The sequence below is a fragment of the Talpa europaea genome (assembly GCF_964194135.1).
Source record: "Talpa europaea genome assembly, chromosome: 14".
In the NCBI taxonomy this organism is placed as follows: Eukaryota; Metazoa; Chordata; class Mammalia; order Eulipotyphla; family Talpidae; genus Talpa; species Talpa europaea.
Genome location: NC_140082.1, coordinates 88,551,854 through 88,563,854, shown reverse-complemented (window position 1 = coordinate 88,563,854; position 12,001 = coordinate 88,551,854). Strand labels below are relative to the sequence as shown.

The 12,001-nt window shown below is 45.8% G+C and overlaps 1 protein-coding gene across 2 annotated transcripts in view; it reads right to left on the bottom strand.

Annotated features, from left to right (window-relative positions):
- Window positions 1-12,001, bottom strand: part of AGBL1 (AGBL carboxypeptidase 1) — a gene marked incomplete at both ends in the record, with an annotated part of 583,725 nt that overhangs the window by 439,938 nt on the left and 131,786 nt on the right. For both annotated transcript variants that reach the window (XM_084254285.1, XM_084254284.1), the window contains one exon: window positions 3,558-3,702. In XM_084254285.1, coding sequence (XP_084110411.1) covers window positions 3,558-3,702 — 145 coding nt within the window. The remainder of the gene's footprint in view (window positions 1-3,557; window positions 3,703-12,001) is intronic.

Below are 12,001 nucleotides of genomic sequence, written 5' to 3'. Positions count from 1 at the left end.
CCCACTCTATTTCTTAAAAGTCTTGAACTCTCCCAACATTTGGATCCTACTGTGCATAATCCCACTGTCTAGTCTCTTGCCAATTCAGGCAGTTCTAAGTTCTCAATGAGATTCCATTTTCTTACCCTTTAAAATGTTTATTGGAAACTCTCTTGGGACCCCACTCTCAACCACTGCTATTGGCAATCCACAAAATAAGCTGAAGACTTTAACAAGTATTGCTAATATAATACTTTAACAATCACTGTAATTATTGATGGCTTGATAGAAATGATTAAAAGAGAATTCCTTTTCCTTGCTTCATAATTATAATAACATTGTATTTTTTCCTTTAGCTTTAGTTTAATACTATAATTTGGACAATTATCCAACAGAGTTCCTGGCAAGCATCAGGAAGATATCAATTTGAAAGGACCAAATACTAATTCTCTTATTATAAGAGAATAATAAGATTTTTTAAAGTTGCAAAATTGTATTTGTGTTGAAAAACAGCCAACATACATGTCGTCTGCTATAAAAATGTCTGTAATCATTAAATATAATCCATATTACAAGAGATTTACAAATTGTGAATTCCACGTAGAAATGTATTTTCCACCCCTCAGCATAAAGCCCAAGTAACCTACAGTTAATTCTGCCCTGGGGGTATCATTCACATTTAATTTATCACTGATCTGCTGGAAGAAAAACTGTTTCTGCTTAAGACATATCCAAAAAAAAAAAAAAATGACTAGTATGCATTACAGAGTGTACTCATTCTGTCCATGTTGGGAGGAAGAGTTTTTTTTAAGACAAGTCACAGAGTCAATCACTGGCTTAAACCTAGAGAGGACCATGTGTTTTTGGAAATGTGAAACCTAAAATTGAGTATCTATGTTTCTCGCTTTCAAATGACAAATTATCTTTCTTATTCTGTGCTACTCGTTTAGGATGCGAAGCTGATTCAAAGTGTGAAACTCCCACGGCCAGGCCTCGGCTGCAACTGGCTTTTCACGTTGAATTTCAGACTTTGAATCAGCTCTTGGGCACCCAACAAGAACTCATCAGCCCCTCGCGGGGTGAAGACGGGTCTGTGGTTGGTGAGCAATCCCATCATCTGCGGACTCCCAGCCACAGTGTCCAGCCTTATGGTAAGGACACTCAGCCATCAGGGATGGCTTGACGACTCCCCATGCCTACCAAGGCTGACAACGGTTTTAACAGTTATTATACGTCACAGCCAGCAAGGACGTGGCTCTGAGGCCAGGCCAGGACTCCTCAGTTCCTTCCACATCTTTCTAGAGAGAAGTAAAAAGGGCCCAGAATGGACATCATAGACCAGCCTCAGTCCCTGCTTGGCGACTAGCTAGATGTGGGCTCTCCAGACCCCAGCTTTGGCATCAATGACTGACCAGGTTGAATTAGACCATTTCCCAAGCTCTTTTGATTTCTACCGTTTTATACTACCAGCCACTGAGAATCTCAGCAAGGTCTAAGATAGTCTAAGGCCTAAGATATTCTACCCAATGAAAAGAATAGTGTCCTGGGCCCATGGATCATCACCCCAAAGGAAAAGGCAAACGTGCCTTCCGAAAAAAATCCCCAGCAGACATCGCACGTGCAATATTCCACAGGCGAGACAATAAACCAGCTGCTGTGGGGCCGTGAATCTTCCCCATGCTGGGTCCCTCCAGGCAGCAGAAATGTTTTATGACAACAGGGCTTGTTACCACAGAGCTTGTGACGCGTGCTGCTTGGATTAACTTCTAGAGATTTCTAAGCATGATACACAAATAATACTAGTTGTGTATCTTTTGCAATCTGGAAAACAGTGAAAATCTCTCCTTAGGCAAGACAGCATCTGGAGGAAAGGACAGATGCATTTTCCCCCAGCAGTTAGCCACGTGGCTTAAGCTATGCCTCCTCAATGGAGAAAAATTCTCGTGTGTACCTGAACATCCCTTTTGGAGGGAAAGAGGTTCTGAGTAATTATCTTTTCCAACTCCTTATCACAGACTTCACATAATAAAGCTCTTCCTTCAGGCGAAGCGTTAAATACACTCATACAGGCACCTATTATTGTAAATATACGAACAACATTTTGCATTAGCACACAGGACAAAAGTGCTAACTAGAAGAAAGCTGAGATTTTTAATCCTCAAGATAGGCAGGAAATAGCCAGGGAAAAGGGAAAGTTTGCCAACTTCTTCAAGTGACAGAAAACTGCAGAGTTGAAACAGTTTGCTTCACTTTGCCTGGTTTTTGTCTATTTGCAGGGCCAACCAGAACATAAGCCTGCAAGCTTCCAGCCTGGCCCAACTTCTGCTGTGCTGCTCTCCTGAAGCACTCATGGCCCTTACTTGCCATGATTCAGTGTTATTCTGCCACTCTTCTTGTCCAACCTCAATCCTCCTAGTGGCCTCCAGCCCATCTCCATGGAAACCTCTGGAAAAGCCCCAGTGGCCACTTGCTCATGGACTCAGGGAAATTTTTCCAAACTTCATCTTTTGCCCACTCCCTTCAAAGCATCAATGTCCTGTGAATATGCACCCCAGCTTACCCACATGGTTTACCCCATTTCAACTAGATAATCGCTCCCCAGTCTTAACCATTTCATGCATAACTTCAAGGCCTTTTAAAGTCAGACCCATCGAATGATCAAAGGGCAAGAAACAACAAAAGCTATAGAGGATATAGGAGACAGAGCCTGGTACACAGCGGTGGGGTGTGGAGGGACACAGCCCGTGGAGGCAGCCTGGAGAAGACTCAACAGATTCAAAATGGACATTCCATGTGAGGCAACCAGCCCACTTCTGGGAATTTTCCCAAAGAATATGAAAAGACTAAGTCAAAAAGAGGTATCTTCACCCACCCCCCCACATTCACTGCAGCATCGTTCACAATAGTCAAGATCTGGAATCAACCTGAATGCCCATCCTCTGAGGAGGGGGACTCACTCGGCTATTTCAAGAAGATGGATGCTGCCATTTGCAACAGTGTGGGCGGACCTGGAGGGTATCATGCAAAGTGAGATAAGCCAGACGGAGGAAGACACTGATTTCACTCACACATGGGGAACAGAAAACCAAACAAATGAACTAGATAAAACACAAACGAACATTTAGACGCTAAGACCAAACTGTGGTTACCAGAGTGAAGAGTGAGACACGGGTGGTCTGATAAAGGGATGGGGTGTGTGGTGAGGACAGGACTGGACCTCCAGTGGAGAGCAGACCGCAGCAGATGCATGTGCTGGTTTATAGGGATGGACACCCGAGACATGTTATCAATCCTGTTGCATCAATAAAAGGACTAAAAAAAGTAGAAGGCAGAGGCCCGACCATGCCCCACCTGCTACACCCACCCTGAGGTGAGGAAACCCGAGAGTGTCTGAGACTTCAGAAGCCCCTGGCTATGACCTCAGCCTTGTGCCCGGTCCAGGGAAGGAGAAGGACAAAGGCAAAGCCCAGTCAGCCACCCCAAGCCCGGGCTCCCTAGGGAAGTCAGGGCGCTGCCCACAGCATGGCCAGGCCTGCGGGGGGCTCTCAGGAGTGGCAGTGGTGGAGAGAGGGCGTTACCGTGAGGGCTGAGTAAGTGTAGGGGTAGTGGTAGGCCAGGTAGCAGATGTCCCCGCTGTGCGGGAAGGTGACGCCAAAGGTCAGGGTGTAATAACACTTCCCAGATGCTCCCCCGGTGGCGGCTGCGCTCTGGCGATAGTGGTTTCTAAAACAGAAAGGAGACGAGAAGAGAATGAGGGGGCGTTGGGGGGAAGTTTCCCTTAGGGTCCTGGATGCTGAAGGCCCCGTGTGTTAGGTACTGACAAAGTGTTCATCCCCCCAGACACTGTGGGGGTGAAATACAGAAAACAGCGACAGGGACAAGAGAGGTCGTGAGGGAATTTGCACAGTGCAGGATGGTGCCCCCAGCGCCTCCCGAGTGACGCAGAGGCCCAGGCATCTGGGTGAAAATGAAAGCCACAGAGCAGAGTCGCTGAGCTGGAAAATAGAAGAAATGGGACTCATTCTGGCTTTTTCTGGGGTTCTATTGCGGAAAAGCACCGTATTGCCCCAATTTGGGTCCCTCCAACCCCGCCCCCTTGCTATCACATCGCCTCCTTCCCTTCCCACCTGCCAAGCGGGTTATGGGGAACATCAGTGCACTTGTCATTGTGTGAGTCAGAAGCAACAGCGTAGACAGACTGACTTGTCAAAGGTCGCCAGGCTAGGCGGTCGCCACGGAGGACTCGGACCCAGACCTGCCTGCAAAGCCTTTGCTCTTCCCACTCTGCAGCACTTCCTCCCCAAAGCATGCATTTGTCCCCCAAATGTGGTTTGGCTTCTTATAACTGGAGTGCACATTTTCCCTCATCAAAGATGAAGAACCAATTTTGATACTTCAGAGAACAGTATCAAAGTAAATTGCACCCAGAAGGACATTCCAGGCAAGATTTTCCCAGCCCTGTGGTCATGCGCCTGCCTTGCCTGCAGAGCCAGCAAGGCTGCTTCCCTAAGGGACACCCCAATGGTTGCATTCTAATGCGGAAGACACCAGACCCAGGGGGTGCGACTTGAATCCTCACAAGGCTGGCTCTTGTCCACCGTGCTTTGGAGTTTTATTGAGGGAGAGGGAAGATAGAGCAGATAATTACTGTGCGTTCTTGCAAACTATGAGAAGCGTAGAGTTTTCTTTTCTGCCTGCTTACTACCTTCATGCCACCTCCGACCACAGGGGAAAAAAGAAAAAACAAAAACAAAAACACAAATCAAGCAAGCCAGAAAGGAAGAATACAAAATTCACAGCCTTATTTTGTGAGGTTTGGATATTTATAAAATACCAACTGGGAATGAGGTGAGAGACAGAGATCCCCAGGAACTGGTAGATTGCTCAGGCTTCTGCTTCTGCCACCCAGCAGCCGGGTCACCCGAGGGAAGGCTGAGTATAATGCCGGGAAGGGCACAGAGCTGGTTCTGAGATCCTGTAGACGGGTAAAGGAGAGTTCTGGAGCCCTCGGTCGCTTCTCAGGCTTTTATTGAGCTTTTATGTGAGTGCAGCAACCAGGTACATGGCAGGCAGGGGTGCCAGGGGGCCATTAGGCCAGCAGGCCTCCAAGCCCCCTGCAAGTCTTCACTCTGGGTTTCTCTGGGCTTCTTTCTCCCCTTCTCTCTCCTGCCTCTTTCTCCTGCCTCTGCTTCTCTTGGCAGTATCTCCATACCGCTGTCATGGCCCACAGAAGTAAATAACACAACTTATAACAATGTAACAACTGCAGGTGCCCCCTCAGGCAGGGCAATCCTAATGGCAGAGGGCAGAAAAGCCTGAAAACCATTTACCCTACACTGAGCACCTGCCAACCCTCATCTCCACACACCACTTTCCAGCCTTACGTTAGTGGACCCATTTCCTTGGTGGCTACAGGATTAGAAACTTCCAAAGAGCATCTTCACCCCCATGCCATCTGGCTCTTGACATCTAATTGGGTCTACTTTCACCAGATTTCCCCAAAGTTCTGTAGTTTCTCTAGAACTAAGCCTCTGGTTATTAGAAAGTAGGTAAAGAAGCAGATGGTGTCTCAGAAAGCAAGCAGGGCACACATGCGCTGCATCTTATTCTCTTTCTATCTCACTGGAAGACTCCCCAGCAAACACACATCCTGTTTACACCCCGCAGAACAGCAGTTGCTGCTCAGTTACCTTCTCCCCAGCCGGAAAGACCAGCTGAAGTACAGCAAGCCGGCCACCTTGCTGGTGGGAATGTTGACAAGCAAAGAGAGGGTCACCAGGGGCATGTGTGGGAGCACTTGAACACACGCGTATTCGTGAATGCACAGGCAAGCAGACACATCAAGTGCCTGAACATCCCCGTGTTCTTCAGCTGCAGAGAGTGAATTCAGAGCCCGGATCTTCCCTCAACAATAGCAGATGCCGCTAAGGATTGATGGGGTGGTCTCGTTGACATGAGCCTCACATCTTTTTAGGTTTCCCACGGTGCCATTCAGGAAGCCCAAGTCCCATCCCGGGCACTCCCAAGCTAAGTAAGCTCAGCCTGGCCACTGGACCCCAGGGCAACGCCAGGAGGAACGAGGGAGCGAGCTGCACAGTGCCTGCCCTGGAGATCTTTCCTCCACACCAACCAAACCTGCACGCTCAGGGAGGAAGAGCTGCCATTGACAAAGAAAAAGAAGCTTCTGTGAGCCCAGGTTCCATCCTGTAAGGGAAGTATAAGGGATCTGAATGGTACTTTTGACTACATGATATCTACCTTCTCATACCACCAACGCACACATGCGTGCATGTACGCACACACACACACATGCTGTCCCTTGGTGGGCAAGATTAAAAGCTCCCCACTGATAAGTCAATCCCTCTCAGGTCAGTTGTAGAATGCTGGAATTTAAGACAAATTGATTGCTTCATTTAGGGATGATTTTAGCCAAAGCAGATCAGTTACAACCCTCATCTGGGTCTAAACTCTGGCTGAACCAACCGAAAGCAAATGGTAGGTGACCCTGCTGACATCTGGCAGCTGTATTGCAGCGGGAGGGGCCAGGAGAGGACTCTACCTGCAGTGAGACTCTCCCAAGATCTTCTTCTTCCTATTGAAATGTTTGATGAATCCCCAAAGCAAAACCTCGACTCACTACAATTCCATTTGTCCATAACAAAGTCACAGTGAGCCCGTCAACACATTTGTTTTCCCGATGATGATATGAATCTGTTGAGGGATGTTTGCAAGGCAGAGACATTCAGCCTTCATATTTTAAGTGACCCCACGTTCCTCCTTTGCATGAGAAATCTTCCTCTGCATGAGAAATCTTCCTCATTCAGCCATCTCCTCTTCTTCCTTGAAGACTCAAGTGTTTCTTCTTCCAGGAAGTCTTCCCTGATTGCCACCCTTTTACATAATTCCAATCACACTGCCTTCCCCCCTGCTAACACTTGAGGGCAGGAATTAATGCTGATTCCTTTGTGTCTCTTCATGCTTGGCACAGTACTCAGCAGCTGTTCAGTTAAAAACTGTAGCGTACATGGACCTGAGATTTCAGGAATAATAATTAAGATGCTTAATATATTCTACCTCTCTAATCATAACAATACACTTTCAAGGTACATATTCTTACAAGCACTTTCCAGGCAGGGAAATGTCTCCTGAACAGCATATAACAAGCAAACTAGGCAGGCTTCAGCCCCAAATCCAGGCTTACTCAGAACCAAGATTCTTCTCATTACATGTCCTGTCTCTCAGGAATGGATGAAAGGACATAAGGTCTTTGGATTCTATTCAGCAAGTAAGAATTTGAAGTTTTGGTCATTATAAATCAGGCCGCCTACAAACTTAAGAGTCTGAAATAGCAGAAGGAATGTAAAACAGACAATTGAGACTCCTGAAAATGATCCGTATCACTGGTTGTTTATGCCATTGGTATTTGCAACCACTAAGATGTTTCTCCTAATAATTAATGGTAATTGCTGACATTCATCAAACATCTGCCCTGCACAGGACACTGTTCAAGGTTTTTTACATGCTTTATTTCATTTCATTTAATCTTCAGGTAGATATTTTTCTTATCCCCATTCTAGAGGTAAGAAATCTAAGATGGAGGGCCTCCCCGGTGGCGCAGTGGTTGAGCGCTGGGTTGCGATGCTGCCCGCAGCCTCTGCAGCACTGGTTCGATCCCCGGGCGCCAGCAAGGGTCCCACATGGCGAGCAGACCTCTCCTGCCACACCCGCTGCTCCCCTCAGCAGTGTACCTCATCAGTCTGCCTGTTCTGTTCCCCACTCTGGCTCTGGTGAATTCTCTCACCCTCCCGCGCTTCTGACTGTACCCAGTGCTTGAATAAATAAATAAATAAATCTTAAAAAAAAAAAAAGAAATCTAAGATGGAAAGAGGTGGGAATAATTTGTCCAAGGTCACACCATCAATGAGGGGTAGAGGATTAATGCCAAGAACTGTCTCTCCTCAGTCTGCCCTGGGGCACCTGGAGAGAGTCAAGTGTCCTCTCCGATCTGCCAGATCCTGGACAGTCCTCGCGGGTCACAGACGGCCGGGTCGGATGCAGCAGGCACCCCACACTCAGCGGGCTCCTTTTGCTTTGCCGCTCCCTGACCATTTATCTTTGACAGGATCTGCGCTTTTATAATCACAAAGCCCTTTCAATGAAGCAAGGCACAAAGTACACAAATGCATAGTTATGAATTCCATCTATTTCCATTTGTACGTAAAAAATATGCTGGGAAGTCATTTTTTTTTTTTCTGCGTGTGCCTGAAATAAGCGAATGCCAAGATGGAGAGTGAATAAGATAATCTTATAATGGCGATGGCTCTATTTAACAAGGGCGCATCATTTCACTTAACAGGATCTAATAAGGCAGAGCAGCCGAGTCGCCTGGCTTCCCCGTGTGTGCGTGTTTCTAATATTCTCTCTAACACCAAATCTCCCTCCTGAGATCCCTCAGCAGGACGCACGCTGGCAGAGCTCCTGTACGACATTCGTCTTCATGAGTGAGCTGTTCCATCTCCGCTCGCGAGCAGAGATAAATGTCAGAAGAGATCAGCCGCTGTGTATTACATGGGCACTCTGAGCGCAGCTTCCCTCCCTCTGCCCTTCAGCACAAAAATTGCTTTAGACCAGCGCTGGGAGAGATTTCTGCAAGGTGCGGGGCTGTGGATGCAAGCAGGGCAAGCAGACTGCGAGGATGTAAATAAAGTGGAAACTAAAACTGGCCTTGCTTACTTTTGTGAGAGGCATGGAAAAACGAGCTACCGACTCTTGTTCCTCCCTCTGCAAGATCACTTTTTATTTTCTGTCCTAGTGCTCTGTAAGGTGGAGGGCAGAGGGGTGCTTCAGCGCAACGGCCAAGAGCCCAAAAGCTCATGGAGAGCTTATTAGAATGGCTCCTTAAGTTTATTATTCTCTTGGAGAGGATGCAGTGAAAAAGGAACTCTCCTACACTGCTGGTGGGAGTGCAAACTGGTCCAACTACTGTGGGAAGCTGTCTGGACGTTCCTCAGTCTACTAAAAATGGAGCTACCATATGATCCGGCAATTCCACTACTGGGGATCTACCCAAAGGACACAAAAACAGTGATTCAAAAGAGCACCTGTACCCCTATGTTCATTGCAGCACTATTTATAATAGGTAAAACCTGGAAACAACTCAAATGCCCAAAAACAGATGACTGGATCAAGAAGATGTGGTCCATATACACAAGGGAATACTATTCAGCAATCAAAAAAGATAAACTCATGCCATTTGCAGCAACGTGGATGGAGCTTGAAGGAATTATACTCAGTGAAATAAGCCAAAAGGAAAAAGAAAAGTATTGGATGGTTTCACTTATAGCAGGAATATAGGGGAACCAAATAAGACATCAGTGTAAAAAAAAAAAATAACAGTACAAAACACAACAAAGCAAAAACAGACAATTATAAACCAGAGACATCCTGCAGGGGAGAAGGTGGGAGAGGGAGCAGAGGGAGGGAGGGAGGCGCACAGGGGACTGCAGTGATGGTGCACGGGTGCCTTGGGGAAGGAAATTCTATGGGGACTACACCTGAGGGGATGGGGGGAAGCAAATATTGTCTAAAAAACTGTAAAAAATGATAAATGTTAAAATAAAAAAATTTTAAAAATTATTATTCTCTGGGCAATAGAAACAAAGTGAAGGTGTGTACAGTATAATATGGACAGTCCATATTGGACACTCTGTGATGAATAAGTGTAGAGTAAACCAGACACTTCTCTGTTGTTTTCTGGGGCTGGGATATGAACAATGCCGTACAACAGACATCTGTGGTCTTGCGTGGCGTGTGGTTCAGCATCAGTGGCAGTAGAGGCTCCCGAGTGGGCATGGGGATGGTTCACCACCTCCCTGATTCTTTTGCTTTTATCTTCTGGTACTGAAGTCTGCAGAAGGCACTTCAGTGAATTTTCAGATTACATTATCTAAATTTAGCAAAACTCACAATATAGACCAACCAGGTCTTTTCATCTGCTTAGAAGTCATATATTGATGTTAACATTTAATTTTAAGCACAAATGAGCAAGAAAGCGAAAGGATGGACATGACCTATAATATCAGCTCTTTCTCAAAGAATTCTAATGTGTGTAAATATAGTCTAATGAGATCTGGGAAGTTAACCAAAAATTTTCAAAATTATCCCAAAGACTATGTACAACACTAGCTTACGTGGCGAACCTACCCTAAGGAGGTAGCACTGCCTGAGTCAGCAGCAGCATAAAACCCAACAATTAGGTAAGCATTTAAAACTATTATTTGTGTCATCCTTTTCTCACATTTAAAACTCTTAACTTTTTGCATGCTTTCTAGTTACATAATATGGTAGTATAGTCATTGATTAAAACTAATTTACAAAGGGCCTCCCCTGATGGCGCAGCAGTTGAGCGCTGGGCTGCGAAGCTGCCTGCAGCCTCTGCAGCACCAGTTCGATCCCCGGCAGCCAGGCAAGGGTCCCACATGGTGCGCAGACCTCTCCTGCCGCGCCCGCTGCTCCCCTCAGCAGTGTACCTCATCAGTCTGCCTGTTCTGTTCCCCGCTCTGGCTCTGTCCCCTGCTCTGGCTCCCACGCTTCTGACTGTACCCAGTGCTTGTATAAATAAATAAGTCTTAAAAAAAAAGATTCATTATTAAAAAAAAAACCTAATTTACAAACAGATATATTGAAGCACATGCAGGTTATGAAGACAGTGCGGAAAGTACTTTCTAACTGGTAATGATCAGACCCACAAAGCTCTAACTCATCATCACTACTGTCACTTTGGGAAGGAAATGACTCTCTACTTCCCTCTGAGTGTCCTTTTGTCTTTCTCCCTTCCAGAGGTACATGCAGGGACTGAGACTCGTGGTTTTCCTCACAATGAACTCCCCGGCACCCCCTTTAGAATCCTGCAGAATGTGGTAATAAAGTTAACATCATAACAGAATAGAACTTCTGAGTTTCTGATGATATACTGGAGACAGGAAATACAGAGGGAAAATTCTCCCAAATTAATACACCTGAGAGCATTAAGGTGCGGATGAAACAGAGGCATCTTATAAAGCAGATCAACGCAAAGACAGGGATGGCTAAAAAAGCAGAAAAGCATTGTCTGATCCAAAGCACCCCACAGGAAGGAGAGGTGCTCTGAGTTGTGTTTGAATAGGGCTACACACAACTAGCCTGTTGTTAGACCACATTATTGGAAATGTGTTAACATAATGTGGTGAATAATTGTAAAACAAACTACATTACAATGTAGCAATCTTATCCATTGATCTCTGTTGTATTCATGGCTGGAATGTGAAAAATGAATTACATTATACATTCAAGGTTTTCATGTTACCCCTCTGTTGCTTTTTAATCACATAACAATTGTCTTGTTAATGAATCTAAAAGCTATTAACATTAACGCTGGCTTTCTGCAGGCCAAGCAATGCGTTTGGACTTGTGGGATCTCCTTCCTTTTCCTTCTCGCAGGTTCTTCGTACCCTACACCTGCCCTTCACTCTCCGCCAGCAAGAGGGGCAGCTCCAGAGAGAGGAACTGCTCATTGGGAGGGGATGCTAAGTGTCAAGTGTGCCCCACCTCCTACTAAGCTCCAGAGCCAAGCTCGGCTGCAAGCTGATCTTCCACATTTATTTTGAGCTACTATGTTCAGAAGACACTAGAAATTATTCTTGATACACCAAGGTCCAAAATTAAGTCCTCATTATTTTTTTCCTAAAGATGTAAGCTCTATTATTACCTTAAGGTGATTTTTAGTCTAAATCTTTTTGGAGATTTAGACTTAAAAAAAAATCTGAGGATCTCAAGATAGGGGTTCCAGAGGGTAATTGCCAAACAGGTGAATGAAAAACCCACAAAATTGTCACCTTTCATTATTTTTCTAAGGAACACAGTGAAACTACTGCCCAAGTCCACATCCTAACAGGTAAGAATGGAAGCCTGCCAGCTCTTTGTTCGGAGCTGTTAGCTCAGCTCAGGTTTTATAGACCATCCTTATCTCTTTTGCCGACTTTGG